The 24,896-nt window shown below is 43.9% G+C and overlaps 1 protein-coding gene across 1 annotated transcript in view; it reads right to left on the bottom strand.

Moving 5' to 3' along the window:
• Positions 1–24,896, bottom strand: part of zfyve26 (zinc finger, FYVE domain containing 26) — a gene marked incomplete at its 5' end in the record, with an annotated part of 62,643 nt that overhangs the window by 26,515 nt on the left and 11,232 nt on the right. The window contains 22 exons of the mRNA XM_083634175.1: positions 1,730–1,950; positions 2,785–2,921; positions 3,064–3,092; positions 3,846–3,982; positions 6,057–6,247; positions 7,112–7,210; positions 7,683–7,932; positions 11,552–11,728; positions 12,538–12,660; positions 13,029–13,133; positions 13,757–13,956; positions 14,235–15,073; positions 15,531–15,636; positions 16,151–16,384; positions 16,769–16,939; positions 17,413–17,532; positions 17,850–18,113; positions 19,621–19,864; positions 20,709–20,860; positions 21,119–21,301; positions 22,923–23,501; positions 24,192–24,401. Coding sequence (XP_083490301.1) covers positions 1,730–1,950; positions 2,785–2,921; positions 3,064–3,092; positions 3,846–3,982; positions 6,057–6,247; positions 7,112–7,210; positions 7,683–7,932; positions 11,552–11,728; positions 12,538–12,660; positions 13,029–13,133; positions 13,757–13,956; positions 14,235–15,073; positions 15,531–15,636; positions 16,151–16,384; positions 16,769–16,939; positions 17,413–17,532; positions 17,850–18,113; positions 19,621–19,864; positions 20,709–20,860; positions 21,119–21,301; positions 22,923–23,501; positions 24,192–24,401 — 4,771 coding nt within the window. The remainder of the gene's footprint in view (positions 1–1,729; positions 1,951–2,784; positions 2,922–3,063; positions 3,093–3,845; positions 3,983–6,056; positions 6,248–7,111; positions 7,211–7,682; positions 7,933–11,551; positions 11,729–12,537; positions 12,661–13,028; positions 13,134–13,756; positions 13,957–14,234; positions 15,074–15,530; positions 15,637–16,150; positions 16,385–16,768; positions 16,940–17,412; positions 17,533–17,849; positions 18,114–19,620; positions 19,865–20,708; positions 20,861–21,118; positions 21,302–22,922; positions 23,502–24,191; positions 24,402–24,896) is intronic.

Genomic DNA, 24,896 nt, shown 5'->3' with positions numbered 1-24,896 from the left:
CTGTCTGAGGTGGGCGGGTCCTTAGGTACCTTCAGGATGCTCACTGACGTCATTGAATGTAGGTTTGTTTCCCTGCTCCCATTCATGGTTTTTTCTACCGGCTACGTGTTCGGGTGATTTTCACCCGACGTTAGTGATAGAGGGTAAAATATCTTCGGGTTAGTTACAATGGTATTGTGGTGATTTTTTTTTTTTTTCACCACACAAGTCCCATGACTGGGTGGACCGAAGGAGAAGTTGGGAGCTCCTGTTTTTTTTTGGGGGGGGGGGGGATTTTTTTTATAACGATTACCTCATTTTTCCCGAATTTGACATATTTTTTATAGTGTCCCCCATAATAAACTTTCTTGTGTTTTTTGTGATATTTCACATTTAAAAACAAAAGAAGAGTACCTCAATTTGCCATGTATTGTTGTACTTTAAGATATTTTGATGAGAAGTATGTTTTATGGGGTATATTGCATCGGGTGAAAAACACCCGACGTTAGTGATGGTGTGACTTTAAATCACGTTAGTGTTCTAGGGTTAAAAATGTGTCCAAACACCGCCCAGCTCTCTCCTTGAATCTGTTTTGGAGCTTAGCTCTTACCCCAAAGGGAGTATTGGAAGGATCTATTCATCACTCAACTCTCACAATCTAGAACCCTTGATACATTTAAAAAAAAGTCAATGGGAGGAAGAATTAGATACAGATCTTTCTGAGGATGTATGGGAGTCCATATTAGAAAAAATATTCTCCTCTTCAATTTGTTTAAAACATAAAGTCATACAATTCAAGATTGTACATAGACTGCATTGGTCCAGGGCGAGACTGGCCAAATTTACACCAAACATGGATCCTAATTGTGATCGCTGTCAAACAACCCCAGCCACTTTATCACATATGTTTTGGCTTTGCCCAAAATTAGTAGATTTTTGGCATTCCATATTTAAAACAAATTCTGATATACTGGAAATATCCATTGAACCTCTTGCCATAATTGCAATCTTTGGTGTGGTCCCGCATGATCTCTCCCTCAACCAATGCAGTAAAAAGATGATAGCGTTTAGTACACTTCTGGCTAGAAGACTTGTACTCCTTAAATGGAAAGACAAGTTTCCTCCAACTTTCAATCACTGGGTCAGAGATCTTATGTATCATCTAACCCTAGAAAAAATCTGATACGCTACAAGGGGTTGTGCTCTCGACTTTTATACCATCTGGCAGCCAGTCCTGGACCAGGTAGAGAAAATGGACGCTTCAAGCATTTCAAATGTATAGATTACCCCCCCTCTCTCATATTTATTTTCATTAATCTGTTTTTGTTGTTGTTGTGTGTTTGTTTTTGTTTTTTTATATACTGTGATGTATGACATGATGTATGTGGTGTAATAGGCTAGGGGTTCTCGTGGGATGGGTTTTTGTTTAAAAGTGTCAAGTGTATTTTGTATTTTGTATGATATACAGAAAACGAATAAAAAAACTTTGAACAAAAAAAAAAAAATGTGTCCAAACAATTAATCGATGATAAAAAATAGTTGGCAATTATTTCTTTGTCGATCGACTAATCGATTAATGACTAATCGTTGCAGCTCTACCTCCTATCAGATATTTCTGTGTCCCCCTCATTCCTGTGTCTCCCTCAGACTCTCCCAATGTCTAAATAGCTGCTCAGCCTCCTTTAAATAAACACCACACAAATGTTACAATTTGTTTCTAAACACAACAGGATGCAGGTTTTCCTCCCACCTGTCACACAAGGCCAGATCCTGGCTGCGTCCCACCTTGACGAACATCAGCTTGGCGCTGAACAGCAGCTGGCGCATGACGTCGGTGAGGAGGCAGGCGTCCACCTCCGCTCCGGTCAGCTTACGGGACAGGGAGCGGCAGTGACCGATGAGCTGGTGGCCGCAGGCCGTCTGGTCGCTGTGCAGAGACAAGATGGCCACCGAGAGGTACGCACTGGGAGCCTAGGGGTTTAGCAAAAGACCATCATCAGCAATGTATTCCAAAAGGGGGGGGGTTGAGTCTAACTACTGTATTCACAGAGTTCTTCTACTATAAGACTGCAAGGGAATTGAATAAGAATGTACGTTTTTTTTTTATCAATCATAGTCTGACTCAATTATTTACTGTCTAAAACGTGTGTGGGTGAGGAGGCGTGCAGCTGAATTTTGGATGTACTGTAATTTGTTGAGGACTTTGGAAGATGAACCGTGGAGAATGCTATTGCAATAGTCAATTCTGGAAGTGATGAAAGCATGGATTAGAATTTCGGCAGCAGGGAAGGAGAGTGATGGCTATTCACCTTCACCTATCCCCATAACCAGGAGGGTCGTTGGCACCACAGACGATCTGTCGACAAGCTCTCTCCATCTCTCTCTGTCCTTGGCATGGCAGCTCCCAATAATGTTTCACCGAGTTTTATTTTAGGCATGTTATTATGACAAAGAATTACAGAATTACTGTAAGGCAGACCTTTCTGTCGGCTGTTTCTGAGAAATCATAATGAAACTAAATCATAATGAAACTTTGAGGTATTCAAAACGAAACTTTGGGCATTCCCCTCCCTTCTGCTTTCCTTGCAGTCCCTCCCTTGTGATGTCTATGTGCCAAATCACACAGACTGCTCCTGCTGAGCTTGTTTCGTAAGCCAAGCTGAATGCCAAGCTGGGTGAGCAGCAAATGCCTACAATCTTTCTCTGACATCCAACCCAGCGTTCTAGGAGGGCATTAACCTGGTTTAACAGCACAAGGGACAGTTACATCAGATGCTCTGTATTGACAAATGTTCCAGTTCAGACCTGTTCAAAGTAGAACTCGCTCCGCAGCAGCTGGTTCTCTGCAGGGTTTGTGCCGAGTTGTATCTGCTGCTGGACCACCTCGGGCAGATGCAGCATCCCATCCAGGGCTTCCTCTGTCACCACAGGGCTACCGGCCACTGAACAACAAATAGAGGACGGGTCATTTAGGAGTGGCCACCTGTTTTTTTTACTTATAATTTAGATTCGCTTTATCAAATTAGACTCCAATATAGCAAATAAGAAACTGCTGTAAAAATAGAAATACCGGTACTCATCTACCTTCAGCTTGTTCCAGCTCATCATCAGAACTGCAAATGGGAACAAAGAAAACAAAAGTCAATGTCAAATCATGGTAACATGTCTAAAATGCAGTGCACACAGCACAGAATGATCACTCACACTCACATGCATGTATGAACAACCACACAATCTTTACACTCGGATCTCAAAATTCATTCAATTCAAATAAAGTCGTTTGTTTTCTTGTTTTTATCTGTATCTATATGGCCTTCCTACTGTGGCCCTCATGTAAAATACCATGACTTTACACTAAATTTGAACACTTCCATAATGCCCAAATGTTTTTAATCTGGGTTGTTTCTCAGCTCAGAAAGGTTTGGTGGTAAACAGAGGGTAAAGATTTTGGTTCCCACTACAGTTGGGCTTGCTCTTGCTACTTGGTTGTAAAACAACCAAGGTTGTAAAACAACCAAGGTTGTAAAATAAAAATGTTATATATTCCTGTAAAGTGACACATCACTACCTTCCCTGATACACTAGGGGTTCGTTCTGATTGGCTAGTAGTTCCCGAAGTGGACTGCACAGGGTATTCTTCAGCCATGTTAAAGTAATATGGCAAAATACCCTGTGCAGTCCACTTCGCTGGGAACTAAAAGCTGATTGGAACGCACCCCAAGACTTTTTCTGACTGAAATACGCTTCCATGACACTCAAGATTCTCCATGGTATTTAATCTATAAGGCACTTTTTGAGAAGCCTGTGCTGTTAGAAATGCCTTATAAATAAATCAGACTTGATTTGAGGCCTGGTGTGAGTCTTACTCCGGGTGGAAGTAGGCGTAACACTGGTCACAGACTCTGACATCCTCCTCGGGGAATCCTTCCACCGCCATCTTCCGCTCCGAGCACGCCTGACACACCAGGCGGCCACATCTCCGACAATGGTGCCGCCTGTTGAACTAAAGGAGGGGGAAAAGGATCAAGAGAAAGATCATCACTTTTACAGAGGAAACCTTCAAACTGCAGTTTATTCCTTTTCTGTTCCATTACATATGCCACAGGAGTGCTTTCATCTCTGAGTCGAAAGCCATAAGCTGCACTTCATTATCCTTCACTGTGCTGCTGGTCCCTCTCATTGTGGTCTGGCAGTAATAGCAGCGTTCCTGCAGTTTAAATTTGAAGATTCCAAACTTTTTCCAAACATTCATTCTGGTGTTCAGTGAGATTTACTGCCCGACTAACTATGCACTATGACATTATAGATTAAAAAAAAAAAAATCAACAATACCAAAATACGTTAGACAGGGATCCAAAACCACAAAAAATGGTGTAGACTTATGTAATCAGGACAGTACAACCATATTTTTCAGACCTTGTTTTTGCAATTTCCTAATTAAAGCTGCATTCAGTGATGTTTTTGTGTTAAAATAAGTGTTAAATGGCTCTATATTCTGACAGCAATCACTGAAATAGAGTGTTTGGTCAGTAAATTGGAACTCCCAACCCCCAGCTGTACTCTGTCTCTCTCCTGTACCCCTGCATGCAGCCCTTGCTCCGCAACTGTAACTCGTAGAGACTCCCGGATGGTGGCGGTGGATTCGGGGTGAAAAAATACATACAGGCATCCCGATATTACCTTCCGTTTCCCAGAAAATGTAAACATTTCTCTGATTAGATAAAAATTAGGCTTCGACCTCCCACTATCCAATCAGAGAAATGTTTACATTATCTGTTTACATGATCTGGGAAACGGAAGGTCAGATCGCGATTTTTTCAGGAACACCCTAATCACATTCACACCTGGAAGCTGACCAGTACAACCACAGTCTGATCTGCTGGCTACTGAGCAGCTCCACTGGAGCGTTTGGGTTAAGGGCCTTGCTCAAAGGGCACTCTTACTGGTGGTAATGAGGGAGGGGCAACCATTGCTTGTTCACTGTCCCCATCCAGATTTATCCTTCCAGTCCGGGGGATTGAACAGACGACCATCCGGTCATAAGCTCGCAATCTGGGAACCCATCGGTTAAACCAAAATAAAATGATTTTTTTCTCTAACCTCTGGGGGCAGGCTCATTTCAATGTCTGAATAAACGGAACTCGGCAGCGGGAGAAAATCCCTTTCCGCTCCCTGCAAGCTCTGCCATTGGCTCCAACCGACCGGCTCTGATCATTTAAGGACTTCTGTTACGCTGCTAGCTAACCTGGCTCGTACTATTTCCTAGTTTACCCCGCTAAGGTTAGTCAGCCCGTAAACTGGCGCTTCCACTACGTGTGTTTTAACGTGAAAGTGAGACTACCTGGGTGAATGTAATTCTATCTGAGGGGTATCATGTAGGTTTGACTCACCCAAGACTTGTTGTTAACGTTATCTACTCCTGGTGTTGTTCTTGGCTCTGCTGCGACCAGTTCGCGCTTGAGCAGACGAGCCCTCTTCAGCTGCTTCGTCTGTCCAACTCGACCAGCCCGCTCTCGGTCTCGGTATGGAAGTTCAGGGGTTGGGGAAAGGTGTATCGCCCGTGGTCCGTGTAAGGTTGTTGGAAAAGAGTCTCTTTTGTCTCCAGAGTACGCCTCGGCGTCCTTGCTTGTCGTGGCGCACTTACAATTTAACCTATTGATACCTGATGCAGCATTTGCGTGTATATCCCTCATTTGTGTGCGTATCCCTTTAAGACCGCGAACCGCGTTAACGCGGTCTTAAAGGGATACGCACACAAATGCTGCATCAGGTATCAATGGGTTAAACGCCACAGAATCTCCGCCCCTTTCCAGGTGCAACCTGTTGGGTTAATGAATCAAACACCAGTCCACCCCTTTGTGTGACGTCAGTCTCTCCCTATCAATATTCTAACAACCTGTCCAAACCACACCTACTCCTATCCTAACAGAAGCACATACCCAGCTATAATGCTCTATCGTAACAACTTCCTTTCCGATCCCTGCGTGTCGCTCTCAAACCCCAATGTTTTATAAGCTAATCCCTCTTTTCAGGTTGTCCCAGCACCAATCACCCTCACAGTGTTGTTGCTCTCTCACCATGGTGAACCTCTCGCGCCGGCAGACCATGCAGACATGCTGCTGGGTGTCGGGGATCCAGTCCTTGCGGGCGGGGGGGTTCTCTGGAGGCTGGAACTTGGCAGGCGAGCGGCCTCTTCTGCACACTGAGCCTCGATCCCTCTCTCTCTCCGTGCTGCTGGAGGAGGAGGAGGTGTGTGTGGGTGTGCTGCCTGTGTGTGACCACAGGAGAGGAAACAAAGGCAGAACAAGTTGGCAAATGAAAGGCAAGCTTCAATGCAGAAATTAAAAAAAAAAAAAAAAATGAACCAGTGTTAACCCAACCACTGCATAGACACCACATGATATACAGTAGCAGCTCTTTACCATTTGATGTGTTCTCCTTTTTCTTTTTCATTCCCCACAAGTTTTTATTATTATTATTATATGTAAAAGCACTTTGTAAACACTAGGCATCTCGGGCGCTACGTGCGCTCGATTCTTAGGCTTGCCCGCTGCTCGCTTGCCCACCCTGCAGCTCGGCCACTGCGCAGCCTCGCCTGCCCTGCAGCTCAAACACGGTGCAGGCTCACTTGCTCCCTCGCCCGCCCTGCAGCTCGCCCGCAGTGCGGGCTCACATGCTCTTATGACATCACTGATGATGTCACAAAATGATGATGTTGCATCACTGATGACATCACAATTGCTCTTATGACATCACTGATGACATCACTTCCGGGACAAAATTGAAACAGAGAACATTGCCCACATGCTCCCTTTTATAATAGATTGTTTTTAGAAAAGTAATATAAATTAAGTTATTATTATCTAATGGAACTAAAAAATACTTTTGTTCAAGTCAGCAAGAAAAAAAACAATGGGGGAGAAGTTGGTCTGTTAATCTGCAAATGTCCATCAAGTAAAGTAAGTAAAGTACTGTAGGTGGCATGGTGGTTAAGAGAGAACTTTGCTCAACTGGGATGAAAACAGTGTATCAGCCACTGAATCAGTAGGTACCATTATGTAGCTGGCCCTGACCTCGCTGTCTAAATAGAGTATGACATTATCATTAGTGAACTGGTGCGGATGCCTCTCACCAGCAGAAGGTGTTGGAGAGTCGAGCCGGCTGGGCGACGGGGAGCAGATGTCGAGAGCGGGACACTGTAGCAGCGCGTCCTGCAGGCTGATTACAGAGTCTGCAAGATAATGACAGGCATGTGTTTAGACAAAACAAACCTCCTTTGCCGACATTTCCTCTACAATTTTTCTTGGAGAGCCAGCAGATCTTCAACTGTCAACTTTGGCAGCTGACTATAAATCATTCAACAAATATCAATCCTTAGTTGAATGTATTGCAGAAGCACACCATAAAGGAAAAGAAATACCCAAATGACCAAAAAAGGTAATGCGTTTATAAAATCTTGGTTCGAGCACAAGACCAATTTATTAGAAATAAGTTCTACAGTACAAACTCTCTCCATTGTACATGAAATTGGGTACTTAGATGATAGCAAAGTGAACAGTCAGTGTCTGAGTCAGTGTGTCTTAGTACGTGTGAATGTGTACAGTGTTCAGTATACGTATCAATACCTGTGACTGTGTGTATGGACTTGTCTGTATGCATATTTGCCAGTTTGTGTGTGTTGGTGCATCCGTTCAGTACTGTACCAGATCGAGACTTCTCCCTGGGGGCGTATGGGAAGTCGAGGGCCTTGCAGGCGTAGGTTGACAGAAGTTTATCGATGTCCTCGGCGCCGAAGCCGGCCTCCTGGCCAATCAGAAGGCTCCGCAGCGTTCGCACCGCCACCTCCGCCCAGTCCACCTTCAGGTTCATCAGCAGCTGCTCCAGCATCAGAAGGGGCTCCGACAGCAGGGGGAAGTAGTCCTGCCTGGCCACTGGGGGCAGTGTCAGCAGCACCTAGGGGGAGAAACACATTCACATTCAGTTATTAAAACAATCTGAAAATAAGTTATTCAGCTGCTGTGGGAGAGAAAGAGACAACAATTGTATGTAAAAAACCTACACATTTCACCTGTAACAGCATTCATCAGGTCTGTTAATGACAATAAATATATTTATTTTATACATATATACATATACATACATATATATATATACACACACACACACACACACACACACACATACATACAATATATATACAGTATATATATATATATATATATATATATATATATATAAGAAAACACAAAACATTTTAAACACCCACATACAGGAGAAAAATACAGCATAAAATAATTCATCAACTGCATGACGACACGTAGTCTACATGCTTAAATGTCCTTGTGGTCTCATATATGTCCGCCAAACTAAACGCAATCTTAAATTAAGAATTGCAGAACACAACGCAGCTATAAGAAATGGCAACATGGATTTCGCCACTATCAATGACAGAAATCATGGCTCTGCAGCCTCTATGAAATATATAGTCATTGAGAGAGTCTTACCCAATCCAAGAAGGGGAAATATCATCAACCAATTGCTTAGGCGGGAAGCATATTGGATACACACCTTAAACACAGTTGAGCCCAATGGTTTGAATGAAATACTTGATGTGAGCCCATTTTTATAATGTATTAACTTTATTTTTTCTACCTGCAGGTGATGCCTTGTATAGGGAGAGTGAGATGAGGCACTATATCTCCCTGGCACGGACCCCCCCCCCCCCTATATATAAAAAGAGTTGAGGTATTGGACTAGATACATAGGCTGTTCTGTATTCTGCATTCTCTTCCTGTCACATGATCTGCAACTCATGTTGTCACATGACCTGTAATGATACTCACCTGTTGACAATTGATGGTACAGCCTTTTTAAACCCACCCCTGTGCCATTAATTTGTAAAGCAAACCTGATGAAGCAACAGCGAAACGCGTTGTTCGCCATATTTATGCAACTTAAATAAAAGAACTTCTTTTATTTAAGTTGCATAAATATGGCGAACAACGCATCTTTTAAAGAAGTATATTCTAACAACGTGGTGTGCGCTGGATCTCCTCACTATTGCTATATACTGTATATATATATATATATATATACTGTATTGGATCGGAGTTGTACAAAGACAAATGTAAAATCCAAACAAGTGTTGTGACATGTTACAGTAACATTTCCTCTCTCCTTTTGTGGAGTGTTTGGACTAAAGACTAGAAAACAACCATTTCCCACACCCCCACCCACCCAGAGTTTCCCAAAAAGATTATATATATATATATATATATATATATATATATATATATATATATAATTACACTATATATATATAAACACACATACACATACCCACACATATATACATATATATGTACACACACACACACACACACACACACACACACACACACACACACACACACACACACACACACACACACACACACACACACACACACACACACACACACACACACACACACAAAATTAAATTACATTGGACAGGGAGGAAAGTGCAAAAGGGTAAGCAAGTAGGGGAGGAGAGAGGGAGAGAGAGAGGGAGAGGCGGAAAGGATGCTCAGGGTGCCCATTTCAAGAAGGATGCATTGAAACTCCGTTCAACTCCAGACAGAGAGGTAAGCGAATTTACATATGAGATAATAGGCTGCCATCTTTTATCAAAATTAGCAATCGAGCCTCTTACAGTGTTTCATCTTTTCTAGAGACAGAAAGGACATTAGATCATTCAACCAAGATGTAGTAGGAGGAGGATTTGGACTTTTCCAAAGCAACAAACTACATCTGCGGGCTATGAGTGATGCAAAGGCAACAACATCAGATTCTATTTGAGTAAGACTGGCTGGTACAGGGGGCACCCCAAAAATAGACATAAACAGACAGGGGTTAAGTGTAATGTTAAGGGCTTCACCTAACATCTTGAAAAAACATGACCAGAATTCAGACAATTTTGGACACAAAAAAGACATGAGTATGATCAGCTGGAGAAAAACCACATCTGTCACAGGAGTCACTTGTATCAGGAAACAGCCTGCTAAGCTTAGCTTTTGTCAAATGAACCCTATGCAGGACTTTAAACTGAATTAAAGGTAGACGGGCACATGAGGATGAGAAGTTGACTCTAATGAATGCCTCTTCCCACCATTCATCAGATAGTTCAAGGTCAATCTCCTCCTCCCACTTACCCCTAACCCTCGCAAGACAGACCACATCAGAGCCTAATACTGTATGAGGTTGTACAAGACTGAAATCAAACCTTGTGTTTTAGGAAGATAAAGCATCTCAGAGATAAGAGAACCTGCTGGAAACTCAGGGAAAGGTGTAAAGTGTGTGCAAGCATAATCACGAGCTTGTAAGTATCTAAACAAGTGAGAATGGGATAAATTGTGCTTAACACGGAGATCAGCAAAATATGCAAATAAACCCTCTAAGCATAAGTCTGAAAAAATAAATATATTTCTTGACATTTAGAACTGGAAGAATGATATATCCATGTTCCCACACATTTACATTATATTTACAAAATTACAATACAAAATGTAATTCATTTTTCTGACTGGATTGGAGTATTTCAGAGTGCAAAGGACTGTGAAGTAGACCATATTACTCGATAACTGAGGATTATTTTCAACAATGACAAATTTCACACTAGGTGAAATGGCAGCACTTAGCGAGTGCCCATATTTGTCTGAATTTCATGTTCAGTTCAAAAACTTTCACTTTCTGTATTACTCCAGGCTAGGATTACTGGACGCATAAGAAAAACAGAGACTCGTGTCATGTTTCCAGTAAAAGACATCTTGATTCTATGAAAGCAAGCATGACAAAAAGAGAAAGTGAAAGAGAAAGTGGATGAAATTTTCGGAAACTTTGACTTCCTGGATTCCTGGAAACAAACATACTTCCAGTAATCAGTTTGAGACATCTTGATTTCTGTGGAAGCAAGCATGACAAAAAGAGAAAGAGAAAGTGGATGACATTTTCTGTGATTCTGATTAAATGCAGCAGATATACAGACTCCAAGATCCAACTGAAATACTAGAACAATTCTATTTGATGACACCCAAACTGTGTTAGTCCATAATGTGATGTTAGATGGGAGAATGCACCCCCCCCCCCCCCCCCCCCTCCCTCTCTCTGGCCTGCTGGCCAATCGCCTAACTGGAGTTCGATTTCAGTTTCCTCGTATTTTAGAGTGTTGTAACTCACCTTGTGTGTCTCCCCTCAGTGATGATCTTCGCCGTAGCAGTTGCTTTGCCCCACCTCCTCCCCTGAACACCACCAATGTCATGACTCCTGTAGAATTCCCTATGGGGGATTCTCTATCCTATAAATCACTGACGTCCTCCTCACGTCTCAGAGGAGCGTCATCACACCATGGAGTCATATGCCAAATCTAAGTGTTGTTTGTTGCATCATTCAAGTTTATTGTACTTTCCTTCTAGTCTCTCATCATTGAATTAGCCTTGTTGCCTGTGTACTTCATGTTACAGCACTTTGAAACATAAAGAAGAGGACTGCTGCTGCTGCCACTACATCTGTGCACCTCTTAACATTTCCTAACCTTAGAGCCCAGATGAAGGGCATGGATGTGGCGTCGCCGGGCTGGTGACACTTGACTATGGAAATGCAGCGTGAGGTAGTCAGCCAGGAAGTGGCAGGCAGCCAATCCGGGGCGGCGGTCCAGAGCGTGCTCACAGACCTCCAGGCCAACCACAAAATCTGAGAGACCCTCCAGCAGCTAAACAAACAAGTAACAGAAAGTGGGGGGGGCAGAGGAAGATTCAGTAGAGAAACAAAAACATTTAACACAATAATTAAATAGTAATTGAGAGGGCTAATGTGTTCTTACACAGACCTTACTGTACACATAGCTTTTCCTCTTTCTTCTACATTATGTAAGATTTATTGTACAATACTGTCACTGAAGAATGAATGTGATATTGATTTGCTACTTATGTGGAAAAAATACTCAATAAAAAAGACATGTTTGAAAAGGACAGATACAACCCCAAGAACATCTTGTAAGTACTGCAGTATTAGAAGATGCTATTACTGTCATTTCAAATACCTGTCCTTTGACTAGTCTGAAACACAGCCCATGGCACACCACACCAATCAAACATTCTCCAACAACTGCCAACATTCTTTTGGTAGTTGTTAGAGAATGTTTGATTGGTGTGCCATGGACTAAACACAGACAAACAAGGATTGAAACATGTTGAATCTGACCAAACATCTCCAAACAAGGACAGACAGCCATGGCACACCAAACAAACATCTGTGTTTGTTGGAGAATGTTTGACTGGTGTGCCATGGGCTTACATTGCTTACACAAAGGGGATAGGCCACATTTCATGGGGACAGCAGCATTTTATTTATCCTTTATTTAACCAGGGTAATCATTGGCTACTGTTGGTGGCAGGGATCGAGCCAGTGACCCATTGAGTACTGGGTGGCCTCCCTAACAAATCTGCCAATCTTCTTTACGCTTCAACATGCCATGGTATCACAACATAAATGCAAGCAGATGAGTTGGGTGGCCCAGACCTGGAAAGCCTCCTCTGTCTGTCCCTTCTCCAGCAGATGAAGCAGATGTTCTGTCTGGAGCTGCAGTCTGAGCTGGTCAGATACAGGATACAGTTCCACCCACTGTGCACAAAGGGCAAACTCCTGTACAAACAGATGAATAAGTCATGTTATATTCTACAGTCATACAGTACAATGTGTAAATGAATAATGTAGGAATCCACATAAGAAGGCTGTGGAGAAATCGGTTCCCAATGGGTCAGAGGGCATAAAGTAGAGAAGGTGGGGAACCGTATAATGCACAAAACAAGCGGTTTATTCGCTATAAATAGAGCTAACAAAGCCCAACAAACATAACAAGCACTTCAAAGCAATAAATGAACTCAAATATACTGTAGGCTCGCTTTAGCAGTTATTCAGTCTCAGAGCAACGCATTACAAGCTTGGCGCAGCTAGCCTCCAGCATCATTGAGAACATGAACTCAGAGTTTGTCTTCGACTCGTTCACCTACCCTAGCCTCCAGCATCATTGAGAACATGGACTCAGAGTTCATCTTAGACTCGTTCCTCAGCTCCTGCCATGTAGCCCAGGGCAAAGGACGCTTCAAATTCAGCATCTGTGAGAAGGAAAGAAAGCATGAAGAACTGGCCCTTCAAATCTGAACATTACAATTATACAACTGAAGAAGGGTGTGATCATCAAGAAACCAAAGTACAATATGCTGAACACACATACAACCTTCCATAATCTACCGCTATACACACAACATAATACATACACAACTTAATTTAACAAAGCCAGACAAGGTCATGGATTAGGCTGAAAAGTTAGATTAGATTAGATTTCATTTCGAACATGGTGAAAAAAACACATAAAGATAAAGAATAAAAGAAATATAGGCAAGAAAATGCCAAGCAAGAATAATCAATTAGAATTCACAGCATACAGAATACAGCAAATTCTCAATCAATTTACATTTGTATATCATGCCCGAAGTTACATAGGTAAAGCTCACTGGGAGCAAGATTACACAAGCAGGTTTGTATTTTCTGTTCAATTTCAACAGCAATAATGATTGATTTTTACTTTTGGTTGCTTTTTTGCTTCTTTTTTTTTTTTACAATGCTGCCTCTTGTGCTTTTGTCAACTAGTTTTGAGAGCTGATTTGACGACTCTGCTGTAGTATGACATCTAAATTTCTCTCTGGGATCAATAAAGTAAGATTAGCTTCATAATTACCCAACGATAGATGTCCAGTTCTTTCTTCCTGAGGTGTAGGTCTGTCCTGAGCGAGGCCTCTGTGTTGGTGTCATTGAGGCAGAACTCGAGCAGCTCCAGACAGGCCAACAGAGGCCAGCGCTCCAAAGCCTGGAGGGCCACACGGGCTCGCAGGTTAGAGTCCTGTACACGAAACAGCTGAGCTACACCTCCAACTCCATCTGAGTAGAACAATTAGATAAAGGACAAACAGTTTAGTGGCATTTCAAACAACTGGAAAGTAACATAAATAGTGTAGTATTGCTGATGATGCATGGAGTTGGGTTATGGTGTAGAAAGATAAAACACTAGCTTTTTCTACAGAAAATAAATGCCATTATCTCACATCATTCATTAGTTTGTACAGTATTTCATAGTGGAAACATGCAGTCATCAAAACAATTGCATGAACTTCCATGAGCTCCCTCATGCTCAAAACATGTTTACCAGCATTTCTCACCTTCCAGAGCAGCACAGGCAAGCAGGCGGTCTCTCAGCGCCCCCTCCTGGCTGCAGCCTTGCCCATACAGCTCCAGCAGGCTCAGGGCTCGGCCCAGGTCCCTGGAAGCAAGAGCCTGCTGGAAGGCCTCAGCAGCCACAGCCTGGGCAATGTCTCCCTGAGGCCCGGACAGCAGCAGACTAACCAGAGGTTTCCCACAGAGAGCCGCCCCAAGTCCCCCAGAGCCATCCTCGCCGGCGCCCAGCGGGGTGCCCAGCACTGGTTCAGCCATGGTCTGCAGGTAGGCCCGGAGAATAGGGAAGTGGTTCAGTAGGCCATCACCTTCACGAGCGATCTGCTCGCCGTCTAACACCGCCTCTTTACGCCCGCTGCGGAAATAGCCTGACCAGCCGGAGGGCTGTGTCCGGCCAGTTTCTCCTCTGCAGGCGCTCAGACAAGCTAGAGTGGCCAGTAAAGTGGAGCGAGACTTAAAGAAAGACAAGGCTGATGAGGTGAGGAGAAACGAGTTGGAGGAAGAGGAGGAGGATGAGGATGAAGAAAGAGAGGGCGGAGAGGTGGAGAGGTCAGTGGGGCTGGCAGAAAGGTCTTCCTCTGATTCTGAGCTGGGTTCAGCTGCAGGCTCTGTGACCCCCAGTGTTGGCATGTGTTGCTGGGCATGCTGCTGGAGCAGGGCAGACAGACTGGCCACCCTGAACACTCCGTCCCCTTTGTTGGCATGACCTCTCTCCCTGTCAGCACCTGGACAGCAGACCCAGACAGGCAGAGGCTCACAGCATCGCTCCACAATCACCTGCTGCACGCTCAGCCGCAGACCCTCCTGCTGCAGCAGTGACGAAACCCTGGAGATAGAAGGAGACCTACACTGAAAAGTTTCAAATTCTACAACTTAACGTTTTATACTTTGTAGTTGCCTGTGTCCAGACCCTTGAATCAGCCCACTCCACTGAGTGGACTGATTCTGAAACAGTGGTTTCTCGGTTGAAAAATGATCGGTCGAATGAGCGCCGGGGGAGACTAATGATTAGCCAATCAGCGCCACGGGCAGGACTAACGTGGATATGTTGGTCTAGTGATTTGTTAGGGAAAATCCAATCCCCCTCCTCCACGCAAATCAGTTAAAGTGGAGGTAATGTTAGACTGAAGATGGAAATGGAGTGTAACAAGTTGACAATACTGTCTAATATCAGGCAACCGTTGTAGTATTCTCTTTTGAAAGATGTGTGAATGTGACTTTGTAGAAGTGTTATGAATGATGTTGTCTATATACTGTAAATAGGGGTTAACCACTGTGCCTACCTATCAGGAGCCACCTGTCTGTCAAACAGCAGGTGGGAGATAAGCTGAGTTGGGGCTTGAAGCAACACCAGCAGTGGGTTCCCCAGCTTCACTTCACTGCTCTGGTCTGAGAGGAACAGCAAGAGAGGGGAGTCAGGTTAAACCAGGTAGACAAGTCTAACGCTTTGTTCACACCATACGCGAAAGCCAGGCTAAAGCCATGCTGAAGCTGAGTGACACACTAAAGCGGTAACACCAGAAACACTCTTTTCCTCAGCGTCTGGCTCTGAGCTGCTCCTCCGGCCCCTCCCCCCCTCACAACTTGCATTGACTTCATGCCTGGCAGCTCGGGTTCAGCGCGCTGCACGCTTGGAAAATACAACAGAAGCTGAAAATATCGGTTCAGCGTAGCTTTAGTGTGGCGCGGCTGGTGTGAACGGACTCGCCTGTTAACAAGGACGCCGAAATGAAACCACGTGGCATATTGGCATATTTTATCTGTCCAACCTCTCATTAGGATGTGCTGTTGAATGCACGAGGGGAAATGTGATTAGCATTTTCTTTTTTTGTATCTTAGATTAGCAAGCCTTTCCCAAACAGACCTCATTCGTAAAACCAGCACATCATCTCAATTATTTTACCCTCTGAACTGAGGCTGCGCACTAGCACAGATGCTAGCGTGTTGACATAGTCGAGGAAGCTGCGAACGTAGTCTGGTCTTGCAAGGCCTCCGTCTGGCTCGAAGGGGCAGAGCTGGTCCAGAGAGCGGAGCAGCTGCTTCATGCTGGAGCGCACAGGGTGAGCGTCCAGCTCTGACTGCTTCAGACTGGCCTGGTCCACCAGCGCCGCCAGCAGAGCGCTGCCCACACAGCCCTCTGTTCAGGAGAGCCAATGAGAGACAAGGAGACTTTATCATAAGAGGATGGAAACAAGACGACTGGCAAAACTTTTCAACCCTTCTATGAGTTTCTTTTGGCATGTTGAAGTTATCTCTTGACATTTTAAATGTATTACTGCATAACTGGTGGAAAGTTTTTTCACTTTATTTCAGTAATCTGTGACAGCAATGCTGTCCGTTTGGACAGAATGGCCAGAATGCTGTCACAGCATTATCACCAAGTAACTATTTTACATTTTAGGATTAGTTTGATTTTTTTGTCCAGTATCAAGGAACTTTGCCTTTGGCTTATCCCACATACTGTACAGTACTTTTTACGTTTATTTTACGGCATGTTAAAAACCAGTCCTACTGTGCCGACCTGCGCCATCTGTGGCAGTGCTCAGGGTGTGCAGGGTCTGCTCCAGGCGTTGAGCTAGACTGAGTCGCGCGGCTATGCCCTCTTCACTCAGTGTCGGGTGGCAACACAGCAGAACCTCCTGAATGGAGCAACCAAACGGACTGGCAACCACTTGGTCTTCACCAACAGCTTCTACGAACAAGGATAGAATCAATAATCAAGAAACCGCATGATTCTCTTCTACACAATTAGGTTATAAAAAAAAATATATATTTTTTACTTACCGGTATTTTTTATTACAGCAATTCAGACACAGTAACATGGACAACAAATAAATTAAACAGGTTATCATTTTTAAACTTAGGTTAGGAAAGTAATTTTAAATCTACAGTAACAGCCATTGCCACTATTTGACCAGTCAACTAGTTGGTTAATTGATGGTTAATGGTTCATTAATTTTCAATGTGGCTGTTGAGGTATACAAACTTATTAAGTACATCAAAACATTTACCAGCTTTTGGCTGGTAGCCGATGTCACTTTTTCACCCTGTTTATACTATACATATTATGTATGTATACACTGCATGTCTGTACATAACCATTAATTGATTTATTATAGCTAGCATCCATTCCCATTGGGGAAGATGTTTGAGCATAACATTCACCTGTCTTGACAGAGCCCTTATTAGTGGCTGAATGGTTGAGGATCTTGCTGATCCGTTGCAGTACCATGGGGAATCCACAGATCCCCTCAGCATGGCGAACCTTGGAGTCAACTCTTAGTCCTGGGGAAGCACAAACGGATTCAAAAGGACAAATATAACGGCTGACTGTGTAAAACTACAGATAAACACGTGATCATTGATCTGGTCTCATCAGAATATTTTAAAAAGGAAGACAGCAATCTCCAACACCAGTGTTTCTCAGCCAGACAGCATACATAAAATACCATAACCGGAAACTGAACTACAACAGATTGGGATATATTAGCTTTTTGCGACTGTTGGACTGTTGTTCTCCGAAGTATAAATCCATATTGTTTGTGGTTTCATCTACATTCTCTCACATTCCTACAAAAGACCCTAAAATCCAGGCTGCCCACCTCTTGCCTCCAGGCTGCTGTTGCGCCTGCGCTCCGCTGTGTCCAGCAGCTGTCTGGAGGTCTTCCACAGCTGACAGTGGCAGCAGGCCAGGTCAAAGGCCGCCATGGCTGCCGGGCTGAGCTCCTCCAGCAGTGTGGACAGGAGGCTGGAGGGGTCTGCGCTGCAGAGGCTCAGCCAGTAGCCTTCCTCCAACGAGGGCATGGGGTGAGCGGGGGTGCTGAGGAGCCGGTCTGCGATGTCTGAGATGGAGTAGAAGGCCATTCCTACAGGGAAATACAGTCAAGTCGGGTCAACACAAATCTTTTACATGATCATAACAATCATTTCAACAATGTAACAATGTACAAATAAATTACTGTAGCATATAATTATACTCAACCGTATACGATACATACAACAGTAAAGAATTTAAAGAAAAACACATCCTTGAATAGTCCTACTACACATATCATCAATCTTTGACATTCAATGCATTGCAGGAGTTGGAGGAGATCCCTAGTGTGATCATTCAGCTGTGGGTTATACATGTCTATGATCTCGGCCTTGCCCCTTACTCAAAACGCAACACTTCTTGTTGCTGCTGCATTGCATTCTGGTCATTGAGGCTACTGTCAGTGGAGAAATTGGTATCTCTGGCTCTTCAAGGTTGGATTTATCCCTGTATGATTGTTGCAAAATTGTGAGTCTAGACTCCACTGTAGCTGTGGAAATATCTCAATATGACGTGTTATGATTATGTTTGGACAATTATCCATGGGAATAAAGCACAGAAATGCATTGGACGTCGGTAGGTAGGTCGTCTGGCTGCATGGAAACAGGCTGCTGGTAGAAGCTCTGCCATTGGTGGTGACCATTTCAGTCGCTAGCAGAAGAAAATCCCCTTCCGCTCCCTGCAAGCTCTGCCATTGGCTCCGACCTGCTCTGACTGACCGGTACGACCATATATGGATTTCCTTTCCGCTCCCTCCATGATGAATCTGTTCATATGCCTCTGCCGCTGTGCATGTCGAATCTGTCGACAATGCAACATTGCTAGCTCGTTGCTATGTGCTGAAAACGATTGGATCCCCCGTTGTAGAGAGAGAGTCTGGTAAGTGAGACTAGGTTAAACCAAACAGAGCATTTTTTCCCCCTGCAGGTCCAGAGTGGAGATCTACACTGCCAGATTCCTCTCCCGGAAGGGAGGGAAGCCTGGCAAGCAAGACTAGTAGGTAGGTGCCGCAAATAACATTGTTAAAGTTTTAGGGTGGATTTCTACTTTAAATCGTAGGCCACCAACATTTGGAGGAACCACTAGTATGGAGTGCAAGAGTCAAAGGCAGAGCGCCTAGAGCAGCGGTTCCCAACCTTTTCCGACTCATGGCCCACTTGAAAATCCCAAAAATGTTTGCGGCCCACATCCGATCATAAACTGTAGGCTACGGAGGCCAAATAATGCATTCTCAGAGCACTTTCTGTTTTAATGATAAAAGGAGCTGTCCATCAGTTCCGCACAGGAATCAGAAACTAAAAGTGAAGGTCTGCCTGCAATAGGCTAATTAACAAATAATTGACTACAAATTAAATAACGGTATCATTCAACAATTGAGAAATGCATTCTCATACATAATAATAAAAAAAAAAAAAAAAAAAATCTTAATGTTTTGCAAATGATTTGGTAGTCTTGCTTGCCAGACTGTCTGTTTCGCGCTGTACCCGCGCAGGAGAGAGTGAGATGAGAACAACATAGCATAGAAAAGGGGTAAAATAGCCCCGTGCAACATGTCGTACCAGCAGCAGCGGCACTTTCGATGGCCTGCAGGGTGGCCCGCCCACTGCTGCCCTGCCGACTCCTCCCGGGGACAGACGCAGCCGCTGACCCCAAGCCCTCCGAGGAGGAGGAGGATGACGACATGGACTGGGTCTCCATCTTCTGCTCCACCCGCCCCAGCTCCACCAAGACCTCCTTGTAGCGCTCCATGAACACCAGCTCCCCACAACATGCAGACGCCTCCAGCCCAAACACCAGGGCCACCTGGAGAGGGACCAGAGGAGGAGGCAGATCTAAGATGGGTACACACCGTCCACTGCTCAGACATTTACTCCAATCAACACCTTTTTAGATTGCTAATTAATAAAATATAAATACCTACATTGTTCTTCCTTTCATGATGTTATATTAGCCATGTCGACTTATTCATCTGTTTCTGCTGCCATTGGTCTTTAAAATCAATCAATCAATTTCATTCTTACAATACTAACAGGCATAGAGATTAGTAACCTTGCTAACCCAAAATGTACCTAGATGGGTTGTGTTTATGGTATAACATCTTCATACCATAATAACCATCTTCTGGAATCAGTCTACTAAACGTAAATTAATTCATCTGGTCATTAATTTTCCATTGTTTTATAATAAAAAATATAGTCTCACTACCAATATTTTGGATGTGCACATAAATAACGGCAAATAAATACATAATATACAGTCCATGAATTTAACACTGTAATGTGCAACTGGACAAGATTGAAGCAGGACATTTCTGAAATAGTGTGTCTAATCACCCCTAGTTATATAAAGGTGTATAATAATTACGGTAGTAATAGTAGGCTAATAGTATTATTATGATTAGTAGCAGTAGTACGGTAATAGTATTATTATTACTAGTAGCAGTAGTAACATAGTAGTAAAATAAGTATTATTATTACTGCAGTATCATTATTAGTAGTACTGTAGTACCGTACTTGTAGTAGCAGTGGTACAGTATCAAAATAATTAACTTTTTTTGGCCAATTAACACCAGCAGTAAAATGTCTTTCCACAAACACATAATGTAAGCATTTCTTCAAATTCAGAGTGTCATAATGAAACCGCTGACCTGATGCGCCTCCATGTAGTTTCCTCGCCGGATGCAGGACATGAGCAGAGACTCTGGAGGGGACAACATGGCAGGGACCAGCCAGCTGTGGGGACGTCCGCATGGACAAACCTCTGACTCCACCCAGCCAGGCCCCGCCCCTCCTGTACCATCTGACAAACCATACAGCAACCATTTGTTGAAAGCCATGAGAGGGAAAATGAAATGTGACGCGTTCAAATAAGTCACTTTGAAGTTAAGACTATCTGAAATTGATCCAGGTTTTTTTTAAAGGTTTACCGATCTTGTCTCATACCTTGGACCTCATTTCCCTCAAAAAACACACACCTTGTTCTCTCTAGTACTCAAGAAATATGAAAGTAAACACTCAAAGTAAATGAAAGGATCTAAAAGACGTATTGATGCATTACCTGATGTGCTGGTGCTAACCTCTCCGTTGTGTCTCTCTATGGAGGCTTGTCTCTCAGGAGCGTGTCTCCCCGGCCTCTTCCTCCTCCTCAGGCTGGAGCTATGGCTCCGCCCCAGAGAGGGAGAGGGAGAGGGCGAGGGGGCAGGGCAGCTGACCGCTGATGTCTGGAGAGGCCTTTCTGAACCTTCCCGTGAGGCAAAGTGAAATGGCCATCAACACTCAAAGACTGCACGCCGGAGTGCTTCTCAAACCCCATTCACACATCATGCTAACATACACAGGTAAGCACATATTTCATTATGAAGTAAGCCAGGTAGGAAATTAAAGGAGAATTCCTGTTTTTTACACGCCTTATTACCAGCTTAAAATATGATGTTTTACTCACCCAGAGAACTTTGGTTTCATTCTGATCGCCAAAAAAGATATTCAGGTCCGAGTAGAGTCCTGACCTGGAACTGGCCAAAACGGCCGAAGGGGGCATACGTAGTACACACTGCAAATAACATATTTTCTGCAATGTAGCGGTTCATATCCTCAAAATATCTCATCCATTAACGTGAACGTGAATCCATCTAGTCTCCTCCGGGCTGCCTCTGTTTCCTCATCTGGGGTGTGTGAATCCAACTCTCGCCCCAATCCTGCGTTCCTTTATCGCAAAACAACTGGGATGTGGAGGCTAAATGACGTCACATCATCCGTTTTTGTTAGCGTTCCATTTGCAGAAAACTTGAGCTGGGAAGTTCACTGTTCACTGGTTAGATCCAGTCGCTAGCCAGGCTAGCCATTGTTAGCAATAACAGTTAGGCATTTCATGGCATTTTGCACATACAAACACTGCAGCCTCCTGTCCACACAGATATAAGTTAGGCAGTGCTGTGTGTACAGCTGATTTAATGAGACACAAACAAGACAGAAGTGCTAATAAACAACATTACTATGATTATACTACTGTTTTTGCGCGTTGCAGCCATCTTGGATTTTTGAGGTCGGGGCTGCTGAGGCTCCTACGAGTTTGGAATGGGAAATACCAGCTCTGGTGACGTCACCGTCCCAGCTCATGACCTTTGAACCTTAAGATTACCAGTTCCCAGTTATAAAGGAATGCAGGACAAGTCCCGCTGAAGTCTCCTGAGTTTCCTGCTGACTCCTTTGTCTACCTGGCTATTGTCTACCAGGAATCACCGCGCACCGGGGCCATTTCCCCGCGACTATCGACTTGTTTACAACAACGGATGAAGAGCTAATCGAAATTGAAGAGCGGACGAGGAGAGAGAGAGGAACAACAGGCCAGGGACGAACACGCGCTGCACGGCCGAGAACAGAGGAGGAATGCCTCTGTTGGATTCACAGACCCCGGATTGAGGAAACCGAAGCTGCCCGAGGCACCCCGGAGGAGACTAGACGGATTCACGTTCACGTTTATGGACGAAATATTATGAGGATATGAACTGCTACATTGCAGAAAATACGTTATTTGCAGTGTGTACTACGTATGCCCCGTTCGCCCGTTTTGGCCAGTTCCAGGACTCTACTTGGTCCTGAATATCTTTTTTGGCGATCAGAATGAAACCAAAGTTCTCTGGCTGAGTAAAACATCATATTTTAAGCTGGAAATAAGAAATAAGGTCCGGGGTGTAAAAAACAGGAATTCTCCTTTAACACCAGTAGAAGGTAGCAGCATACACACAACCCCAAGTTTGAAGCACAGTATTGGTGCGCCAAGGTATGTAAAGTCTAAGTCAAAAGATAAAATAAAAACGTCCATGTAAATGAAAAAGGAAAAACAAATCAATAGGGTTTCTCACCACTTCCACTCCCATGATTCCTGGTGATGATCTGCAGTCTCCACTGAGCCTCTGCGGTGCGTTTGGACAGCCTCTGCAGCCGAGCCCCAAACGTCTCGGCGCTCACCGAACACCCCAGGCTCTCTGCCACCTCGGCCTCTCCGGGTAGAGCTCTCCCCTCCTCCTGTCCCTCCTGCTGGCCCATCACACACACTCCCTCCAGCCCCTCTTTCAGCAGCTTCAGGAACCCCTCCATGGCCGTCACATCCACCACAAACCCCCTGCAGCCCTGGATGAAGTGTCCCAGGTCTAGATGACCCAGGCGGGCTGCTGTTGGGAAACTTGCAGGCTGGCCCTCGCTCTCATCCATTTTGGCTTTAGTTCCCGATTCCACATTTTTGCTCTTTGTATCTGATAAACGTTCTGTCTGGGCGGCGTTCCCTGTGTTTGTCTCCTTCTGGGTCTGCGGGGCAAAGTCGGCGCTGGACAGGAAGAGGAGGGAGAAGATGTTTTCCAGGAGCTCCAGGCGGAACATGGCGGGCACGGCCTCCAGGTAGAGCTGGCACTCAGACAGGTAGTGCTGGAACAGCGGGTGGCAACCTGGAAAACACAACGGAAGAGAAAAACAACTTTGTAACAATAACAATAAAATATAGCTGTATATTTAACAAAGATTAACATCAACAATCAAACAGAACAATGTCACAGGATATTAAAACAGATACCTGTAAAGCAGCTTACAGTAATCAAAGCATCGTATTGCCATTTTGAAACATGATCCAATATTCTATTTTGTTGTTTGTCGACAAAGTAGATACGGTAATAATTAATGCTAAAGCCTTTATAGAAACGTAGAGTTAGAAAACATTTTTGCTACAAAGACACTATACTGTATGTTTCAGCAAAGCAACCAATGTTTAGGAGATGGCCTTGATGGAAGTAGCTTTGCTAAAACATATAGGGCAGCCATATCAATAACAGCTTTTTAACTTTTGCTTGGCTATCTTTCTTTCTTTCAACTCTTTGTTTTGCATCTTTGCTTGTCATCTTAATTTGTTTTGTTTGTTAATTTCTTTATTTGGGTTTGATTGGAGTGTGTGTTTTTTTATCACTTTACTGGTACGTTTTAACACTGTCAAAACAAACAGACTAAAGAAAGGTTTGCTAAATGTATGCCTTTTCAAACCAGTTTAAAAATAGTTACAGGAGTATAAAGAAAAGAGAAGATTGCTACTGCATCCTGTCGTCACAGTAAAACTGTAGTGCAGAATAGAAAGACATCCTCCAGACCTTCTGATGAAGTTGAGCTCTGGCTTTGGTCATCTTCTGCTCCAGAGGGCTGCTTCTGCTGCTGCACAGAATCACACTCTGTGCAGTTTGAGTATTTGTGCACATTGATACAGAGGGCATAGAGGGCATATTTCATGGCACAGAAGCCCTGGAACAAGACTATGTTCCTCTGCACAGCCGGGCTGGGAGCACTGATGGCCTCAGTGCCATCTGCAAGACAAAAGGAGAACCAAGTTCACTTCAGATATAAGCAGGAGCAGAATCACTTTCTTTGCCAAGTACAGTGAATGTACAAGGAATTGTCTTGATGCCAGGACTCATCATCAACATAATAGACTACTTGCACAACTCCACTACTTCCTGAAATGAGTAGGGCATCTTGGTTTCCTGTCCTACACTATTGGATGAACTGATTAATGTCAGGTGTGCCTGATCACTGTTGTTGTGACTGCAGCAGTCAGGCACACCTGACATTAATCAGTTCATCCAATAGTGTAGGATAGGAAACCAAGATGCCCTACTCATTTCAGGAAGTATTGGAGTTGTGCAAGTAGTCTATTACATACACACATACAGGCATTCATGTTACAGGACAATACAATGGATACAAGGGTCTGAAATTAAAGGTCCCATTCCGTGCAAAAGCTGTTTTTACTTGTAAATGCATATATACTGCTGTCAGCCCTCCCTGTAATGAGTGGTCAC

Source organism: Poromitra crassiceps (genome assembly GCF_964638095.1).
Source record: "Poromitra crassiceps genome assembly, chromosome: 3".
Classification (NCBI taxonomy): domain Eukaryota; kingdom Metazoa; phylum Chordata; class Actinopteri; order Beryciformes; family Melamphaidae; genus Poromitra; species Poromitra crassiceps.
The sequence above is the reverse complement of the archived record's forward strand: the minus strand, read 5'-3'. Positions and strand labels throughout refer to the sequence as shown.